At 49.8% G+C, this 21,198-nt stretch overlaps 1 protein-coding gene across 1 annotated transcript in view; it reads left to right on the top strand.

Annotated features, from left to right (window-relative positions):
- The first annotated feature begins 3,977 nt into the window (after positions 1–3,977).
- The window catches only part of PBXIP1 (PBX homeobox interacting protein 1), a 36,670-nt gene continuing 19,449 nt past the window's right edge, over positions 3,978–21,198 (top strand). Inside the window, exons 1-3 of the mRNA XM_083167200.1 lie at positions 3,978–4,093; positions 4,658–4,778; positions 13,390–13,453. Of these exons, the coding sequence (XP_083023326.1) occupies positions 3,978–4,093; positions 4,658–4,778; positions 13,390–13,453 (301 nt within the window). The remainder of the gene's footprint in view (positions 4,094–4,657; positions 4,779–13,389; positions 13,454–21,198) is intronic.

Genomic DNA, 21,198 nt, shown 5'->3' with positions numbered 1-21,198 from the left:
AGCGTTATTTGTGTTGCAGTGGGGTGAGGGGTTAATCTGTTACAGTTTTGTGTGTGGGGTGGGGTGTTCTGTCTAGACAATGCTTTGGGACCCCCCTTCCCCAACGTGCGAAGTACAGGTCCATCCCCGCCCCCATCCTAGGTACACTATACAGTGCAGTGCTACCGACGGTAACTTGCTCCACGAAAACAGAACACAATAGAATGTATTAAGAAATGAACAGACAACAATGAGTAATACACCATTCCATAGAAGACGTGACACAATGACCAGTCAGGAGGACACTGACAGTATAAACAGACCATGGGGGAGACAGGGCTGCAATGGAGGTGGCGAGGGCCCTGCTTGTCACAGCTTACATCCTATAGGGTATGGTGGAGGTGGTGAGAGTGGCTTTTGGGGCGGATTGTGTAGACGCCACTTTAGGATACACTGACCAGGGCTAAAGGCCGGAGAGAAGGTGAGAGGTGTGTATGGAGTGGAAGTCTCTTCCAATGTGAGGGCTGGATATGGATATGTAGAGGTAGAGGGGGCAGAAGCTGTTTTACATTTATAGTGGTTTCCGTTGTACTTAACGTTTGGAAATAGGGATAAACCAAACTGGGTAATTAAACAGCCAAATGGTATGAGGGCCCTGCAATCTATAGGGAAATAGCCAATGTTACACAAGGATAGGTGTTACCTATTGCATAATGGTCCACCAGATTGTAAGGTTCTTGGTGGGCTGCATGGTACGGTGACCCAGTAAAGTAAGCCAGGGGTCTGGGGAAAATAAGTGAGCAAGTTTGTGCTGTGCAGTGAGGATGTGATCAGACAGGTGTAAGAAGGTAATGTGGGCGGGTCTGGAATGTGAGAAGCTGCCTGAGAGGTGAGTACTCCGGTAACACATCATAGATCGGAGACTAAAATAGTCTTATTGTGTATGGGAGAAGATCTTGTGAGGAGCGGAGAGTACGAGTTGGGAGAAACTATGAGATAAGGGATGTATGTTGGGGTTATGGCCTTGTGAGGAGCAGACAGGTCGGGGTGGGAGATACTATGAGATAAGAAATGTACGTTGGTGTAGTTGGGGTTATGGCCTTGTGTGGAGCGGAGAGGTTGGGAGATAGTATGAGATAAGAGATGTATGTTGGTGTAGTTGGGGTTATGGCCTTGTGTGGAGCGGAGAGGTTGAGAGAGATTATGAGATAAGAGAAGGGATGTATGTTGGTGTAGTTGGGGTTATGGCCTTGTGAGGAGCAGAGAGGTTGGGTTGGGAGATACTATGAGAGAAGAGCTATATGTACTTGTTTCCTAGCACAGTACCCGTCGTGGGTCATCACATACCTTAAGTTAAGGTATGCGATGGACCCGACTGACACGATTTTGGACTATTTTTAGCCTTTTTCCGACAATTAAAAAATCAGCTCCATCGTATGCAATTATAATGGCATGCGATGCGACCGATGTGATTTAACATTGAATGCATTATACTCAATGTTAAATTCCTATGTAAAATCGGGTCCATTGTATGCCATTATAATGGCATACAATGCGATGGACCCGATTTTACAAAGGGAACAATGGAAATTGGGCCAATGTACCCGATTTTTTTTTTTTTTTTTATTGTATACCCACCCTGATGGGTAATTTGTATGTCAAATGACGCCCCCCCCCCCCCCCCCCCCCATTGTTAACGCCACCCCACTATCAACGCCAACCCGAAGCGTGGCGAGCGCAGTGGTACGCGTCCTCCGACCTTTTCATACCCCCACTATCCACATCGTCGTGGAGTTGATTTTATATAGTATGACGAGCCACCGAAGTGTGGCGAGACCCACGAGGGGACACGCAATACCTGTGAAGTAATGTGCGTTCCCTCGCTGCGCTCGCCACACTATATAAAATCAACTCCACATCGACGTTGATAGTGGGGGTATGAAAAGGTCGGAGGACGCGTACCACTGCGCTCGCCATACTTTGGGTTGGTGTTCATCGTGGGGTGGCGTTAACAAAGGGGGGCATTTGACCCATCAGGGTGGGTATACAATGAAAATTGGGGTCTGGGGAGCATTTAACATTGGGCCCAATGTAAAATCGGGTCTCAGGGACCATTTTACATTGGTTCCAATGTAAAAATCGCGTCCATCGCATGCGATGTGATTTTTTAGGACCCGATGGATACAATTAAAATCGCTGGCGCCGTGCTAGGAAACAAGTACCGAGATTTATGTTGTATCGCCTTGTATGTAAGTAAAAGTATTTATATTGAATACGGTAGAATGCAGGTAACCAACGGAGGGACTGATTCAGACCTGCTAGCTAGGCAGCGATTATTGGGTAAGCGCTGACCAGATGAACACCCCCTCCCCCCCCCCCACTGTCATCAGTAACGTGTGCACACAGGTTGCCATTGGCTAGACATCTCTACGTGTTGTAGTAACATTCAGTACTGGATATCTATATCCCATGTCAGCATTCTGATGAGGACCTCTGGTTATCAATGGACTTAATGGCTAAATTCTGACTACAGCCTGGGTCTAAGGAAATCCCCTTGTGCTATAAACATGCTACGGTCACGTAGCACTGCTATAACATAGCACCAGATAAATAAATGATGATAATACTGTCAGTTATATATGGAAGTGTTCATTTATGAGGTCCTGTATGGACCACATTACTTCTGTACCTATAAACAAGGCTTTCTTCTGCGACAGACGTCAGGGGCCACAGGGATAACAGTGGGTAGTGAGTAGATGAGCAAGACCATTCCAGCACCAGAAAGGTTAATCTTCTGGCTGCTCAGTCAGCCCTGGCTCCTCCCCTCCTTTACCCCGCCTCCGAGGCTAGCTACTCAGTTTAAGTTGTGCTGGCTGACAAGCTGCTACTCCGATAAGGATTCTTATCGAAGAGTCTAGATACAAGAATGAAGAAAAGAACAGGGTTATCCGAGTGTGCTAGACTCTGTACCACCTAGCCAATTATATAGTTAGCAGTCTTCTGTCAATTTCCAGAATAAAACGTAAACTTCGTTCAAACAAAGTTTTTTATTAAAACCAATCCAACGTGTTTTGTCAAAACAACTTCATCAGGAGCGTGGCTAAAAGTGGTACAGAAAAAAGAAGGGGCGCACTTTGAGCATTGTAATACAAAGAAAACATTTAAATGCAAAACAACAAGGATGCAATGTACATAACAAAAATAGACCTTATAGCGAGGGATGTACAGCGAAGGGTATTCTTAGAACAATTATATAAAATCTAAAGGAACATATATAATAGATCAAGGTACTTAAAAGTGATGAGGAATGAGCAAGCAAAAATACAATCTGGGATACAAAACTCAATCTCCTACCAATAAATGGTGATCGTTAAAATCCAGACCAATCTATTTCTATCTATCTCATGTCTCAATCCATGCCTGCATGACAGTCCTGGGCTCCATGGTGTCGGCCTTTGACATGGCGGAGTATGCGCAGTTCCACTCTCTCCCCCCTCCAACGGAAATGGTCAGGGTCGTACTCCAATCTACGATCACACCAGATTGTCTTGTCACCATCAGTACGATTCCCCCTGTCCTGGTGGCTTCTGGATCAGAACCTCATGGAGGGGATGCTGTTTTGGAACCACCGGTGGACTCTCCTCACCACGATTGCCAGTCTCCGTGGTTGGGGAGCAGTCACGTGTCAGAAATCCTTTCAAGGGATGTGAACTTCACAGGAATCCCTGCTGTCCATCAATGTCCTCGAACTGAGGGCTGTCCTGCTTCCTCTCTGCCAGGCTGAGCCTTGGCTGCGGGGTCGGCCGGTGCAGGTCCAGTCGAACAATGCGATGACGGTGGCTTATTTCAACCACCAGGGTGGCACTCTGAGTCAGGTGGCCATGGCAGAGGCCTCCCGCATCTTCCATTGGGCGGAGGGCAAGATCCCAACTTGTCGGCAGTTTTTATTCTGGGGGTGCTCAATTGGAAAGCAGACTTTCTGAGCCGTCAGACTCTGGATGCCTGAGAAAGGACCTACATCCGGAGGCGTTCCAGATGTTGGTAGACCGTTGGGGCAGACCGGAGGTGGATTTGATGGCTTCATGCCAGGTCTCGAGACCCAGGAGCTTGCATGGTAGACACTCTGTCTAATAGTGGAGTGGGGCACGTTGATCCTGGTGGCCCTGCATTGCCCCAGGACAGCCTGGTTTTTGGAACTGCAGGCCCTGTCAGTGGCCCCTCCGATCAGTCTGCAACTGTGGCCAGACCTGCTCACACAAGATACGTGCCTCCATCCCAATCAGCAGATGCTGTCTTTGACAGGGTGGCTGTTGAGACCTTGTTGGGAGCCAAGGGCTTTAATTCAAGGGTCATTTCGACTATGCTCAGGGCTCGTAAGCCTTCTTTGGCTGGTGCTTATCATCTGGTGGGCTTACTTTTCCTGGTGTCGCTCCCATCAATTTAATCCCAAGAGTTACCATTTGTCTCAGATTCTATCTTATCTGCAACAGGGTTTGGAGGCCGGCCTCTGACTGTCTTCCTAGAAGGTGCAGGTCTCTGCTTTATCTATTCTCTTCAGCAGGCGTTTGGCATTGTTGCAGGGGGTATTGCGCATCCAAACTTCATTTGTTCCACTGGTCGCACCATGGGATCTGGCTCTGGCCTGTCTGTCTCCTCTCCTGGTTTTCCATCCTGATAGGGCGGTTCTTCGAACCGTTCCTTCACATCTCCCCAAGGTGGTGTCCAAGTTTCATGTGAACCAGGAGATAGTGGTTCCGGACCAGCGTTGCTTGAATGTGGTCCGTGCTTTGCGCATCTATGTGCGTCACAATAAAACCCTTAGGCTTTTCTAAAGAGAGGTTGGCCTGCTACCAAACAGACCATTGCCCGATGGCTGAGGTCTGTTTATCAAGCAGGCTTACTTGGGCACCTCTCTCCCGGTTCCTGCGGGGGTCCGGGCTCATTCCACACGGTCTGTGGGTGCGTCTTGGGCTGTTAGGGGAGGTGTAACAGCAGAGGAACTTGGTCGTCCGCTAATAATTTCTTACGCTTCTATGCGTTCGATACGTTTGCCTCCGAGGACTCAGCATGTGGCCAGAGTGTACTTGCTGCGGCACAGGCGCGTTCCCACCCTTAGGTGGCTGCTTTAGGATGTCCCAGTCTTATCCCTGTGGCCACTGACGTCTGCCGCAGAAGAAAACAAGATTTATGCCTTCCCTGTTAAATGTCTTTCTTCAAGGACTTCGGGGGCCACAGGGATCCCTAAATGCCGCACCTGCTTCTTTCTATTCTATTGAAGATCATAGTTCCTCTGTTGAGGGTACTCACACATGTTAGTTAAGGTTTCTCTGTTGGATGTGTTCCTGTATGGGTTTCTCTTCCTTCTATCTTTTATCCTACCTGGCTTGGGGAAACGGAGTAGCTAGCCTAGGAGGCGGGGTAGAGGAGGGAAGGGGAGGAGCCAGGGCTAACTGTGAGCAGCTAGAACTTTAACCTTTCTGGTGCTGGAATGTTTTTGTGACCCACTCTCTACCACTGTTATCCCTGTGGCCCCTGAAGTTCCCAAAGAAAGAGATTTAACAGGTAAGACATAAATCTCATTATCCTTAGTTACTGAGGCCAGCTGGGAATTGTCTCCTCTGACGCTGCATTATTTATACTGAGCAGTAATAATAGCCGGACGTCGGATGTCGCCCCACTCACAGTTTGGCAGTCGCAGACTATGTTTCCTGAGCTGTGGGTAATAATAAGCTGGGCTGTTTTTAGTATGCAGCCAGTTACTCTCCTGCTGTATCAGGGCCTCCTATTCATAGCGTGCAGAGTGTGTCCCAGTCTAGGGCTGCTTGGCCTGCTCTGTATGCGGCTAACCTACTGCCAGGCCTGTGTCCCTACATCTATAGTATATACTGCCAGGCCTGTGTCCCTACAGGCATAGTATATACAGCCAGGCCTATGTCCCTACATCCATAGTATATACAGCCAGGCCTGTGTCCCTACAGCCATAGTATATACTGCCAGGCCTGTGTCCCTACATTTATAGTCTATACTGCCAGGCCGGTGTCCCTACAGCCATAGTATATACAGCCAGGCCTATGTCCCTACAGCCATAGTATATACAGCCAGGCCTGTGTCCCTACAGCTATAGTATATACAGCCAGGCCTGTGTCCCTACAGCTATAGTATATACAGCCAGGCCTGTGTCCCTACAGCTATAGTATATACTGCCAGGCCTGTGTCCCTCCATCCATAGTATATACAGCCAGGCCTGTGTCCCTACAGCCATAGTATATACAGCCAGGCCTGTGTCCCTACATCTATAGTATATACTGCCAGGCCTGTGTCCCCACAGCCATAGTATATACAGCCAGGCCTGTGTCCCTACAGCTATAGTCTATACAGCCAGGCCTGTGTCCCAACATCTATAGTATATACAGCCAGGCCTGTGTCCCTACAGCTATAGTATATACAGCCAGGCCTGTGTCCCTACATCTATAGTATATACAGCCAGGCCTGTGTCCCTACAGCTATAGTATATACAGCCAGGCCTGTGTCCCAACATCTATAGTATATACAGCCAGGCCTGTGTCCCTACAGCTATAGTATATACAGCCAGGCCTGTGTCCCTACATCTATAGTATATACAGCCAGGCCTGTGTCCCTACATCTATAGAATATACAGCCAGGCCTGTGTCCCTACATCTATAGTCTATACAGCCAGGCCTGTGTCCCTACATCCATAGTATCTACAGCCAGGCCTGTGTCCCTTCATCCATAGTATATACAGCCAGGCCTGTGTCCCAACATCTATAGTATATACAGCCAGGCCTGTGTCCCTACATCTATAGTCTATACTGCCAGGCCTGTGTCCCTACATCCATAGTATATACAGCCAGGCCTGACTCCCTACATCCATAGTATCTACAGCCAGGCCTGTGTCCCTACATCCATAGTATCTACAGCCAGGCCTGTGTCCCTACATCCATAGTATCTACAGCCAGGCCTGTGTCCCTACATCCATAGTATCTACAGCCAGGCCTGTGTCCCTACAACCATAGTATCTACAGCCAGGCCTGTGTCCCTACATCCATAGTATCTACAGCCAGGCCTGTGTCCCTACAACCATAGTATCTACAGCCAGGCCTATGTCCCTACATCCATATACACCCAGGCCTACCCATAGTGTCCCGTCTCCCCTATATAGGTACTGTCCCCTGTCTCCCCTATATAGGTACTGTCCCCATAGTGTCCCCTGTCTCCCTATATAGGTGCTGTCCCCTGTCTCCCCTATATAGCTACTGCCCCCATAGTTTCCCCTGTCTCCCCTATATATGTACTGCCCCCATAGTTTCCCCTGTCTCCCCTATATAGGTACTTCGCCCATAGTGTCCCCTGTCTCCCTATATAGCTACTGCCCCCATAGTGTCCCCTGTCTCCCCATAATAGACACAGTCCCCTGTCTGCCTATATAGGTGCTGTCTCCATAGTGCCCAATATCTCCCCTATATAGCTACTGCCCTCATAGTCTACCCTATATAGTTACTGGCTCCATAGTGTCCCCTTTCTCCCCTATATAGTTACTGTCCCCATAGTGTCTCCCTATATAGTTATTGTCCCCTGTCTCCATGTATAGGCACAGCCCCCATCGTGTCCCCTGTCTCCCTATATAGCTACTGCCCCCATAATGTCCCCCGTCTCCCCTATATAGGTACTGTCCCCTGTCTCCCCTATAGAGGTACTGTCCCCATAGTGTCCCCTGTCTCCCCTATATAAGTACTGGCTCCATAGTGTCCCCTGTCTCCACTATATAGGTACTGTCCCCATAGTGTCCCATGTCTCCACTATATAGGTACTGTCCCCATAGTGTCCCCTGTCTCCCCTATATATGTACTGCCTCCATAGTGTCCCCTGACTCCCCTACAGACACAGCCCCCATAGTTTCCCCTGTCTCCCTATAAAAATACTGCCCCCTTAGTGTCCCCTGTCTCCCTATATAGGTACTGTCCGCATAGTGTCCCCTGTCTCCCTATATATGCACTGTCCGCATAGTTTCCCCTGTCTCCCTATATAGGTACTGCCCCCATAGTGTCCCCTGTCTCCCTATATAGGTACTGTCCCCATTGTGTCCCCTGTCTCCCTATATAGTTACTGCCCCTATAGTGTCCCCGTCTCCCTATATAGGTACTGCCACCATAGTGTCCCGTCTCCCTATATAGGTACTGCCACCATAGTGTCCCGTCTCCCTATATAGGTACTGCCCCCATAGTGTCCCCTGTCTTCCTTTATAGGTACTGTCACCATAGTTTCCTGTCTCCCTATATAGGTACTGCCACCATAGCATCCCGTCTCCCTATATAGGTACTGTCCCCTGTCTTCCTATATGGGTACTGCCCCCATAGTGTCCCCTGTCTCCCTATATAGGTACTGTCACCATAGTGTCCCCTGTCTCCCTATATAGGTACTGTCACCATAGTGTCCCATGTCTCCCTATATTGTTAGTGTCCCCTGTCTCCCTTATTTATGCACAGCCCCCATAATGTCCCCTGTCTCCCTATATAGGTACTGCCCCCATAGTGTCCCCTGTCTCCCCTATATAGGTACTGCCCCCATAGTGTCCCCTTTCTCCCTATATAGGTACTGCCACCATAGTGTCCCCTGTTTATATAGGTGCTGTCCCCATAGTGTCCCCTGTCTCCCCTATATATGTAGTGTCCATGTCTCTCCTATATATGTACTGTCCCCATAGTGTCCCTTGTCTCCCTATATATGCACTTTCCGCATAGTGTCCGGTGTCTCCCTATATAGTTATTGCCACCATAGTGTTCCCTGTCTCCCTATATAGGTACTGTCCCCATAGTGTCCCCTGTCTCCCTTTATAGGTACTGTCCCCATAGTGTCCCCTGTCTCCCTTTATAGGTACTACCCACTTAGTGTCCCCTGTCTCCCTATATAGGTAGTGTCCCCTGTCTCCCCTATATAGGTACTGCCTTCATAGTGTCCCCTGTCTCCCTATATATGTACTGTCCCCATAGTGTCCCCTGTCTCCCCTATATAGGTACTGCCTTCATAGTGTCCCCTGTCTCTCTATAGAAGTGCTGTCCCCATAGTGTCCCCTCTCTCCCTATACAGGTACTGTCCCCATAGTGCCCTGTATAGGCATAGCTCCCATTATATCCCCTGTCTCCCTATATAGGTACTGTCCCCATAGTTTCCCCTGTCTCCCCTATATAGGCACAGCCCCCATAGTGTCTCCTGTCTCCCCTACTTAGGTACTGCCCCCATAGTGTCCCCTGTCTCCCCTATATAGGTACGGGCTCAATAGTGTCCCCTGTCTTGGTGTATAGGCACAGCCCCCAGAGTGTCCCCTGTCTCCCTATATAGCGACTGTCTCCCCTATATAGGACTGTCCCAATGGTGTCCACTGTCTCCCTATATAGCTACTGCCACCATAGTGTCCCCTGTCTCCCTTATATAGGACTGTCCCAATAGTGTCCACAGTTCCCCTATATATATGTACTGCCTCCATAGTGTCCCCTGACTCCCTATAGAAGTGCGGTCCCCATAGTGTCCCCTGTCTCCCTATTCAGGTACTGTCCCCATAGTGCCCTGAATAGGGATAGCCCCCATTATGTCCCCTGTCTCCCTATATAGGTACTGTCGCCATAGTGCCCCCTGTCTCCCCTATATAGGTACTGCCCCCATTGTGTCCCCTGTCTCACTATATAGGCACAGCCCCCATAGTGTCCCCTGTGTTCCTGTACAGGTACTGTCCCCATATTGTCCCGTCTCCCCGTATAGGCACAGCCACCATAGTGTCCCCTGTCTTCCTGTACAGGTACTGTCCCCATAGTGTCCCCTGTCTCCCTGTACAGGTACTGTCCCCATAGTGTCCCCTGTCCAGGTACTGTCCCCATAGTGTCCCCTGTCTCCCTGTACAGGCACTGTCCCCATAGTGTCCCCTGTCTCCCCATAATAGACACAGCCCCCATAGTGTCCCCTGTCTGCCTATATAGGTGCTGTCTCCATAGTGTCCCCTTTCTCCCCTATATAGGTACTGTCCCCATAGTGTCTCACTATATAGTTATTGTCCCCTGTCTCCATGTATAGGCACAGCCCCCATAGTGTCCCCTGTCTCCCTATATAGCTACTGCCCCCATAATGTCCCCCGTCTCCCCTATATAGGTACTGTCCCCTGTCTCCCCTATATAAGTACTGGCTCCATAGTGTCCCCTGTCTCCCCTATATATGTACTGTCCCCATCTCCCCTATATAGGTACTGCCTCCATAGTGTCCCCTGTCTCCACTATATAGGTACTGCCTCCATAGTGTCCCCTGTCTCCACTATATAGGTACTGTCCCCATAGTGTCCCCTGTCTCCCCTATATATGTACTGGCTCCGTAGTGTCCCGTCTCCCCTATATATGTACTGCCTCCATAGTGTTCCCTGACTCCACTACATAGGTACTGCCTCCATATTGTCCTGTCTCCCTATATAAGTTCTGTCTCCATAGTGTCCCCTATCTCCCCTACAGACACAGCCCCCATAGTTTCCCCTGTCTCCCTATAAAGGTACTGTCCCCATAGTGTCCCCTGTCTCCCTATATAGGTACTGTCCCCATTGTGTCCCCTGTCTCCCAATATAGTTACTGCCCCTATAGTGTCCCCATCTCCCTATATAGGTACTGCCACCATAGTGTCCCCTGTCTTCCTTTATAGGTACTGCCGCCATAGTGTCCCCTGTCTCCCTATATCGGTACTGCCACCATAGTGTCCCCTGCTTATATAGGTGCTGTCCCCATAGTGTTCCCTGTCTGCCCTATATATGTAGTGTCCCCGTCTCTCCTATATATGTACTGTCCCCATAGTGTCCCTATCTCCCTATATATGCACTGTCCGCATAGTGTCCGGTGTCTCCCTATATAGGTATTGCCACTATAGTGTTCCCTGTCTCCCTATATAGGTACTGTCCCCATAGTGTCCCCTGTCTCCCTTTATAGGTACTGTCCCCATAGTGTCCCCTGTCTCCCTTTATAGGTACTACCCACTTAGTGTCCCCTGTCTCCCTATATAGGTACTGTCCCCATAGTGTCCCCTGTCTCCCCTATATAGGTACTGCCCCATAGTTTCCCCTGTCTCCCCTATATAGGTACTGCCTTCATAGTGTCCCCTGTCTCTCTATAGAAGTGCTGTCCCCATAGTGTCCCCTCTCTCCCTATGCAGGTAATGTCCCCATAGTGCCCTGTATAGGCATAGCTCCCATTATATCCCCTGTCTCCCTATATAGGTACTGTCCCCATAGTTTCCCCTGTCTCCCCTATATAGGCACAGCCCCCATAGTGTCTCCTGTCTCCCCTACTTAGGTACTGCCCCCATAGTGTCCCCTGTCTCCCCTATATAGGTACGGGCTCAATAGTGTCCCCTGTCTTGGTGTATAGGCACAGCCCCCACAGTGTCCCCTGTCTCCCTATATAGCGACTGTCTCCCCTATATAGGACTGTCCCAATGGTGTCCACTGTCTCCCTATATAGCTACTGCCCCCATAGTGTCCTATGTCTCTCTTATATAGGACTGTCCCAATAGTGTCCACAGTTCCCCTATATATATGTACTGCCTCCACAGTGTCCCCTGACTCCCTATAGAAGTGCGGTCCCCATAGTGTCCTCTGTCTCCCTATTCAGGTACTGTCCCCATAGTGCCCTGAATAGGGATAGCCCCAATTATGTCCCCTGTCTCCCTATATAGGTACTGTCGCCATAGTGCCCCCTGTCTCCCCTATATAGGTACTGCCCCCATTGTGTCCCCTGTCTGTCTATATAGGCACAGCCCCCATAGTGTCCCCTGTGTTCCTGTACAGGTACTGCCACCATAGTGTCCCGTCTCCCTATATAGGTACTGCCACCATAGTGTCCCGTCTCCCTATATAGGTACTGCCCCCATAGTGTCCCCTGTCTCCCCTATATAGGTACTGCCCCCATTGTGTCCCCGTCTCAGTATATAGGCACAGCCCCCATAGTGTCCCCTGTGTTCCTGTACAGGTACTGTCCCCATAGTGTCCTGTGTCCCCTGTCTTCCTGTACAGGTACTGTCCCCATAGTGTCCCCTGTCTCCCTGTACAGGTACTGTCCCCATGGTGTCCCCTGTCCAGGTACTGCCCCCATAGTGTCCTCTGTCTCCCTGTACAGGCACTGTCCCCATAGTGTCCCCTGTCTCCCTGTATAGGCACTGCCCCCATAGTGTCCCCTGTCTCCCTGTACAGGCACTGTCCCCATAGTGTCCCCTGTCTCCCTGTACAGGCACTGTCCCCATAGTGTCCCCTGTCTCCCTGTACAGGCACTGTCCCCATAGTGTCCCATGTCTCCCTGTATAGGCACTGCCCCCATAGTGTCCCCTGTCTCCCTGTACAGGCACTGTCCCCATAGTGTCCCCCTGTCTCCCTGTACAGGTACTGTCCCCATAGTGTCCCCTGTATAGGCACAGCCCCCATAGTGTCCCCTGTCTCCCTGTACAGGTACTGTCCCCATAGTGTCCCGTCTCCCTGTACAGGTACTGTCCCCGTAGTGTCCCCTGTCTCCCTGTACAGGCACTGTCCCCATAGTGTCCCCTGTCTCCCTGTACAGGCACTGTCCCCATAGTGTCCCTTGTCTCCCTGTACAGGTACTGTCCCCATAGTGTCCCCTGTATAGGCACAGCCCCCATAGTGTCCCCTGTCTCCCTGTACAGGTACTGTCCCCATAGTGTCCCATCTCCCTGTACAGGTACTGTCCCCGTAGTGTCCCCTGTCTCCCTGTACAGGTACTGTCCCCATAGTGTCCCCTGTCTCCCTGTACAGGCACGGCCCCCATAGTGTACCCTGTACAGATAGTGTCCCCTGTCCACTGCCCCCATAGTGTCCCCTGTCTCCCTGTACAGGTGCTGTCCCCATAGTGTCCCCTGTCTCCCTGTACAGGCACGGCCCCCATAGTGTACCCTGTACAGATAGTGTCCCCTGTCCACTGCCCCCATAGTGTCCCCTGTCTCCCTGTACAGGTGCTGTCCCCATAGTGTCCCCTGTCTCCCTGTACAGGCACGGCCCCCAGTGTCCCCTGTCTCCCTGTACAGGTACTATGCCCATAGTGTCCCCTGTCTCCCTGTATAGGCACGGCCCCCATAGTGTCCCCTGTCTCCCTATATAGGCACGGCCCCCATAGTGTCCCCTGTCTCCCTGTACAGGCACGGCCCCCATAGTGTCCCCTGTCTCCCTGTACAGGCACGGCCCCCATAGTGTTCCCACGGTGCGGCCACCTGTCCCTGTCATACAGCACCAGGAGGCTCCGGCAGATGGAGGGTTAACAAGCAGCTGCCTGTCAGTCACTCTGAGCTGCTAGGGGCGGGATAAAGCGCTTCATTGGCTGCTTACTCCAAAGCGACACGCGATTGGTCAGTGCGGTCACGTAGCGTAGTCAGTCAGTATCCGAAAAAGAGTTACCCGAGGACGGCAGCAGCGGGCACCGGAGACCGGGTGAGGAGCGCGGGGCATGCCGGGTACTGTGTTATTACAGCGTGATCCCTACTGTGAGGTATAGGGGTAGTACATGTACCCCGGGAGCTGTGTCCTTTACCTCACAGTAGGGATCACAGTGATCCTCATTATATAGTCCTTACAGAGCAGCTATACATCACCTGTGTATTTTATATATATGTATATAATGTGCTGTTATTACAGCGTGATCCCTACTGTGAGGTATAGGGGTATTACATGTGCCCCGGGAGCGGTGTCCTATACCTTACAGTAGGGATCACAGTGATCCTCATTATATAGTCCTTACAGAGCAGCTATACATCCCCTGTGTATTATATATATGTATATAATGTGCTGTTATTACAGCGTGATCCCTACTGTGAGGTATAGGGGTAGTACCCCCGGGAGCTGTGTCCTATACCTTACAGTAGGGATTATTATTATTATTATGGTGTATTTATATGACGCCACAAGGGCTCTCCAGCGCCTGACAATACATAGAGGAGTGAAAAAGGCAGAAAATAAGGGGTATGGGTGAAAACCGGACCAACACAAAACTGCCGGACCGGACATCAAACTCTGCATTTTGTAGCCTCCGGTCCGGGGGGTGTCCTGTCCGGGGGTGTCCTGTCCGGGGGGGGGCTGCCTGTCACACCTGTCACCAGGTAGAGGAGGGGGGGGTAGAATAAAGCCTCCCTTAATGGTCCTGGCATGTAGCAAAAACCGGACGGTCCGGACCACCCCGGGAGGCTGTAATCTCCCCTCCCCCATGTCCCTTGTGATCGCTATCACAGGGACCCCCCCCGGACAAGACACCCCTGGACAGGACACCCCCCGGACCGGACCCTACAAGCTCCGGACTGCAGATTTTGATGTCCTGTCCGGCAGTCCGGGGTTTAGTCCGGTCCGGTTTTTACATAGTCCCGAAAATAAGGAACAACAGTACAAGACAATATGGAACAAAAGGAAAAAATACTCTCTTTTGTTGGGGCATGGAAATGAAAAATGATTACATAAAAGTAATCTTAGGGATGAGTGCTAGTATAACAATTTCTAGGGGCTGGGAAAGTGCCCGGATTTAATTAAAGTGTACTAAAATGTAACTTTTAATGGTACATTTCTTAAAATGGATACTAGACAGATGTACAGACATAGACACACATAAACAAAGAGAATGACTGTAATAGTATATGATAATTGGGTACTTGTTTCCTAGCACGGCGCCCGTCGGGTTGATTGCATGCCTTAAGTTTAAGGTACTTAAGGCATGTGATCGACGCGATGAACCCGATTTTCTGTCAATCACCAGTGTATTTGCCGGTAAAAGAGAAAATCGCGTTGATCGGGTCCATCGCGGCCCATTATAATGGGCCGCGATGCGACCGACGCGATCAACACGATTTTCCTATAGAGAATAATGTTAAATTATTTTTAAAGTTAAAATCGGGTTGATCGCGTCGGTCGCGGCCCATTATAATGGGCCGCGATGCTATCGACGCAATCAACCCGCTTTTACATCGGGAACAATGGGAAATGGGCCAATATGGCCAATTTCTCATTGTATATGGTTATAAAGTATGGTTAATGCCCCCCCATTGTTAACGCCACCCCACTATTGACGTCAACAGAAGCGTGGCGAGCGCAGCCGGTACGCATCCTCCGACCCTTTCATACCCCCACTATCCACGTCGGCGTGGAGTTGACTTTAAATAGTGTGGCGAGCCACCGAGCCCGAAGCGTGTCGAGCGGATGATGAGTAAATACAAATTTTTTAGGCGTATTCATATTTTTGGCATTTACGATGCCAAAAATACACCAATTCGTATTTGTATTGATGGCACATTCGTATTTACGAATGTATACGCCATCGACCGAAAACTAATAAAAATCACCATTCAAAAGATTGGTGATGCCTAATAACAGATAACGGCTGTATCGAAAATACGACCAAAAATGAGTGGGATACGGCCGCTAACAGCCGGTAAATTGCAGGCTTCAGTGTAATAAAAATATAGAAAAATAAATAATTTAAAAAGTCGGCGTGGGTTGAAGGCCCCAAATGCCATAACCAGCCCCGGGGTCAAAGAGCCAGTCCTAGTTTTAAAAATCAGGGAACAAACTGTGTAGGGTTTCATTGTTTTTTTTTTAAACCAGCACCAGGCTCAATGGCCGCCCTGGTTCCCAAAATACGGGGGACAAAATTACTAGGGGTCCTCCGTATTTCAGTATCTGGCATTGGGCCCAACCAGCCAGCAGGGTAATGCCACAGCTGGGGGGAGACTTTTTATACAAGTCCCCCTGGCCAAAATATTACCTCCTGACTGGTCAGCACAGACAGGGACCCTGGGGAAGTGGGGACCCCCCCCCCCCCCCCCCCCCCAATGAAGTAGAGGAGCCCCCCCCCCCCGGGCTGATCTTTGTGTAAAAAATAGACTAAACCACTGGGTTCTGCTGTGGAACAATGAGTCCCAGCAAGCCTCCACCGCATAATGGGACTTGGAGAACCACAAGTCCCAGCATGCAGGGCATTAATGGCCATGCTGAGACTTCTAGTTCCACAGCAGAACCAATAAAACATACACAGCAGGAAAAAAAAGTATATTCCATTCGGAGCCCACTCCGCCAGATCTTACCTATCTTGATAGTAGTTCTGTCCTCTTCTCCAGTAGCCTCCACGTACTTTACAAAAAAAGAACCGAACGCCCGTAATATCACTACACCGACAAGCGATAATTGTTCATATTCAGCGCTTCTCACTCCGAATCACGCTATTGGCCGCCTAGCTGCCAGGAGCCAACTTTCCAAAACTTCCTGTATAGGTAATATCCCCATACTGTAGGTACAAGTCGGAGCAATGTATGGGGGCCTTTAGTAATTGTGAGTTCTGTTAGGTGCATTGTCCATACTGTAACTGGCTGGCTGCCTGCTTTACGTTCCGTCTAGACTGCTATATTTCTGTCTTCCCACTATGAACTCTGCACACTTTCTGTAGACAGCTTATGGCCCCACATAAATACACACACACAATCCCACACCTACACACTTATCTGCCCAATCTATCTGGTGCCAATAAAGATCTAGTAATGTGAAGGCCCCCATACACTACAACGATTTTGCACGATTTCATACGATTTTGATGTTTCGGTGCGATATATTGTCTGAAAAGTGCCACATCGATTGTGTTTTCCATCCATTCCGATGTGCGGTCCTGTGAGTGCCGGATAGGAGCCCCTAGGTCGGTCGTACTGCACCTGTGATATATCGGAGTCGGATGGAAAATGGAGTGCTCTTTGCGCCTGTGATATATTGTATGCGATATATCGCAGGAGGTTTGACGGATGTTTCTAACCCAGCCCATCACATATATCGTTTGGTACAACTGTATACCATGAGATCTATCTTATACAAAAAATGACACCAAAGTACCAAATCCTCTGGAATCACTCACGGGAAGATCCAGGGGAATTTTAGCATCAGATGTATCATTGTAGTGTATGGGGCCTTAACAGAGCAAATCACAAGCAAGCACATGGTGACAAACGCAGACACATTACAGTGGCCTCCTTCAGCACATCCAGCCAAACAATCATTGGAACCATGTCCCAGGCTTTGGGAGCATTTCATACATTGGCATTTCCACACAGATTGGCCACAAATGTTTGTGTGTGGGCCCAGCGTTACACTGCACCCTGCAAATCACAGTGATGCTAACTTATATCCTATGAATATCATGTGCTGGAAATGACCTAACAATGCGCCAGCGTTCCCCATTATATACGACTCGCACAGCACCTATCCATCACCTGTGTATTATATACAAAGCATCTGCAAACTATTCACAGCGCTTCACTTTCCCAACAGTGCTATGTTCTACCCTTATTCCAAAATGAAATACATTTTTCTATCATCCATATGGGATACTGGGATTCTCAATACATTGGAGGAAGAAGAGGTCCTCCGCAGGAGACAGGCACATAAAATGTCTTCATAGTGGGTGTACTGTCTCCTCCCCTCTACTTCCCCTCCCACAAGTCAGTTTAGAAAAATGTGCCCATTTATTATTTATGGGAGCCTGTTTTGGACTTAAACAGCTCCCTGCTTCGTTGGAAGCCAGGGGAGGGGTACAGTTGCAGGCCTTACAAGGTACTGAACGGTCCCTGCTGCAGGACCACTGTCCTGTGTGGGTGCTTGTCGTTGCGGGTATCACATTGCAGTGCTTCACACCCCCAGCTTGCCGCACACCCCTGGCTCTGACCGAAGATGTCAGTGGTGAGTGTTACCCAGGGTCTCCTCAGTGGGATACCCCGGTTTATTGTGTGGCAAAATGGTGGCGATGGCAGTGTCCCTGCACAGGGACTGCGTGGCCCCCTGCTCACACTGGATGCTTTACACTGCCACTGGACCACCAGGGCATGTGTTTTACATTCTGCTAACTATAGCAACAGCGCCACTATAAAGATTAGTGAAAGCACCAGCGCCATTGTAAGGGGCGGGGCTTACTCAAAACGGGGACCCAGCTCTCTGGGCGTGAAACTCCTGTTTCTCCCTGCATGCTGTGAACGCCATTATACAGCAGCAGACACTCCTTAGCGGTTCTGACAGTCTCATGATGAGTGTAAGAGGTCTGTAGCAGAGACAGCAAGGGAAATAGCGCTAAAAACGCTCATTTGGGTGTTTGAGATGTTGCACATACTTGTGTATATATTCTGTGTATATAGATATATATTCCTGCAAACCAGCTCCTCAATCTGGGGGCTAAGGTTAAGGGTGTGCTGGTCCCCTCAGTATCTCTGGGTCCTTTCCCCACTTGCTTGTTAAGCTTTCTTGGGCACACATAAGTGTTAGAGACTACACATACAGTTGTGCTCATAAGTTTCCTACCGTAGCAGAATCTGTGATTTTCTGGCCATGTCAGAGAATATGACTGATAACTCACAAACGTTTCTCACTCATGGTTAGTGGTTGGGTGACGCCATTTATTGTCAAACAACTGGGTTTGCTCTTTTTAAATCATAATGACAACATAAACTACCCAAATTAACCCAAGCAAAAGTTTGTAAACTTAAGAGCAGAGCTGTGGCTTTTATACACTTTCACACTGACTCTTTTTAGTGTTTTTTATGTGTATGTTTTGTGATGGGGTTGCATTTTCTAAGTTGGCGTCTGCGGAGTCTCATGCCTTGGCGATATCGGCCATCTTTATTCTGGATGTAGACAACTGGGAATCGGACTTCCTCAGCCGTGACGACTTGCACCCATGAGAGTGGAGTCTCAGTCCCCAGGTGTTTGCTCGCATTGTGGATCTGTGGGGGTTGCTGCAGATAGATCTGATGGCATACAGGGTCAACAGGAAAGTGGAAAGATATTGCTCCAGGTCCAGGGACCCTCAGGCAGAGGCAGTGAATGCGCAAACTATGAATTGGTCGTACGTCCTGGTGTAGCTGTTCCCTCCTAAGCCCTTGAAAAGAGGGTGTGTTTAAAAGGATTCTAAGCCATGGAGTGAATGCAATTCTGGAGGACCCCGGACTGACCTCGAAGGGCGTGGTATGCGGATCTTCAGGCCATGGTCTTAGAGGCGTCTACCTCTCGTGGTCAACTTGCTCACTCAAGGGCCCTTCGTTTACCAGGACTTAGGGCAGCTTTGTTTGATGGCCTGGAGGTTCAGAGGCAGATTTTAGCCTGGATGGCTCTTCAAGCTTCTGTCATTACCACCATGACCCAGAAGAGGAAACCGGTACCGGCTTACCATTACCATAAGATCTGGAGAAGGTATGTGGCCTGGTGTGAAACCAATTCCTTTCCACCTGCGGATTTTAAACTGGAACGCTTTCTGTAGTTCCTGGAGTCAGGCTTGGACCTGGGCCTATGTCTGGGCTCCTTGAAGGTACAGATTTCGGCTCTTTCCATTTTCTTTCAAAAAAACTTGCCTGGCATTCCGGAAGTAAAGACCTTTCTTCAGAGGGTTCTGAGGATTCAACCCCCCTTTGTGCCTCCTACGGCACCCTGGGACCTAGATGTGGTCTTGCAGTTTCTGCAGTCATCTTGGTTTGAACCGCTTGAGTTGACTGAATGAAAGTACCTAATATGGCAGGCAGTGGCGCTTCTGGCGTTGGCTGGCGAGTGTCAGAGTTCGGTGCTTTATCTTGCAGGAGTCCTTATCTGGTGTTTCACGCACATAGGGCAGAACTGAGAACAAAACAGCAATTTTTACCGAAGGTTGTTTCGGCTTTCCATCTGAACCAGGCTATTGTGGTTCCCTCTAGTGTGGGTCACTCTGGGATTCCGGAATCCTTGGATGTGGTTTGGGCACTTCGGGTCCATGTCGGTAGAACGGCTGATTGTCTTTTTGTGCTATATGATGCCCAGAAAAAAGGGTTGCCAGCCTCGAAGCAATCGATTGCATGTTGGATTTGTGCTACAATTGTCAGGCTTATGGAGTTTCCAGCCTACCGGTTCCGCCTTCTGTGAAGGCGCACTCCACGAGAGCTGTGGGCGCATCGTGGAAGTTCTATGTGCCTGTCTCCTGTGGAGGACCTCTTCTTCCCCAATGTATTGAGAGTCCCAGTATCCCATATGGTCTTTGAGAAAAGGATTTACCGGTAGGTAATTAAAATCCACCTTTTTTTCACCCCTCAATATTCCACACAATTATACCCCATAATGACCGTGTGAAAAGTTTTGGGACGTTTTTACAAATGTATTACAAAGACAAAACTAGCAGACCATATTTACATAAGTATTCACAGCCTTTGCTCATTACTTTTATACACCTTTTGGCAGCAATTACAGCCTCAAGTCTTTCTGAATATGATGCCACAAGGTTGGCACACATATCTTTGGGCAGTTTCACCCATTCCTCTTTGCAGGACCTCTCAAGCTCCTTTGGTGCACAGCCATATCCAGATCTCTCCAGAGTTGTCCAATCATATTCTGCATGGCCCACTCAAGGGCAGTGCCAACATTGTCCTGAAGCCACTCCTGTCATATCTTGGCTGTGTGCTTAGGGTTGTTGTCCTGCTGAAAGATGAACCGTCGCCCCAGTCTGAGGTCAGGAGCGCTCTGTAGCAGGTTCTCATCCAGGATGTCTCTGTACATGGCTGCATTCATCTGACTAGTCTCCCAGTTCCTGCCGCTGATCCTCTCAGCGATGCTGCCACCGCCATGCCTCACCTGACTAGTCTCCCAGTTCCTGACGCTGATCCCCACAGCATGACTCTGCCACCACCATGCCTTACCTGACTAGTCTCCCAGTACCTGCTGCTGATCCCCACAGCATGCCGCTTCCACCACCATGCCTCCCCTGACTAGTCCCCCAGTTCCTGCCGCTGATCCCCACAGCATGATGCGCCCACCACCATGCCTCACCTAACTAGTCTCTCAGTACCTGCCGCTGATCCTCGCAGCGATGCTGCCACCGTGGTGGTGGCAGCATCGCTGCGAGGATCAGCGGCAGGTACTGACTAGCCTCACCTGACTAGTCTCCCAGTTCCTGCTGCTGGTCTCCACAGCATGACTCTTCCACCGCCATGCCTCCCCTGACTAGTCTCCCAGTTCCTGCCACTAATCCTCGCAGCGATGCTGCCACCACCATGCCTCATCTGACTAGTCTCCCAGTACCTGCCGCTGATCCTCACAGCATGACGCTGCCACCACCATGCCTCCCCTGACTAGTCTCCCATTTCCTACCCCTGATCCCCACAGCACGACGCTGCCACCACCATGCCTCCCCTGACTAGTCCCCCAGT

The sequence above is a fragment of the Crinia signifera genome, chromosome 12 (genome assembly GCF_055691185.1).
Source record: "Crinia signifera chromosome 12, ASM5569118v1, whole genome shotgun sequence".
In the NCBI taxonomy this organism is placed as follows: domain Eukaryota; kingdom Metazoa; phylum Chordata; class Amphibia; order Anura; family Myobatrachidae; genus Crinia; species Crinia signifera.
This window is presented reverse-complemented; position numbering and strand designations above follow the sequence as displayed.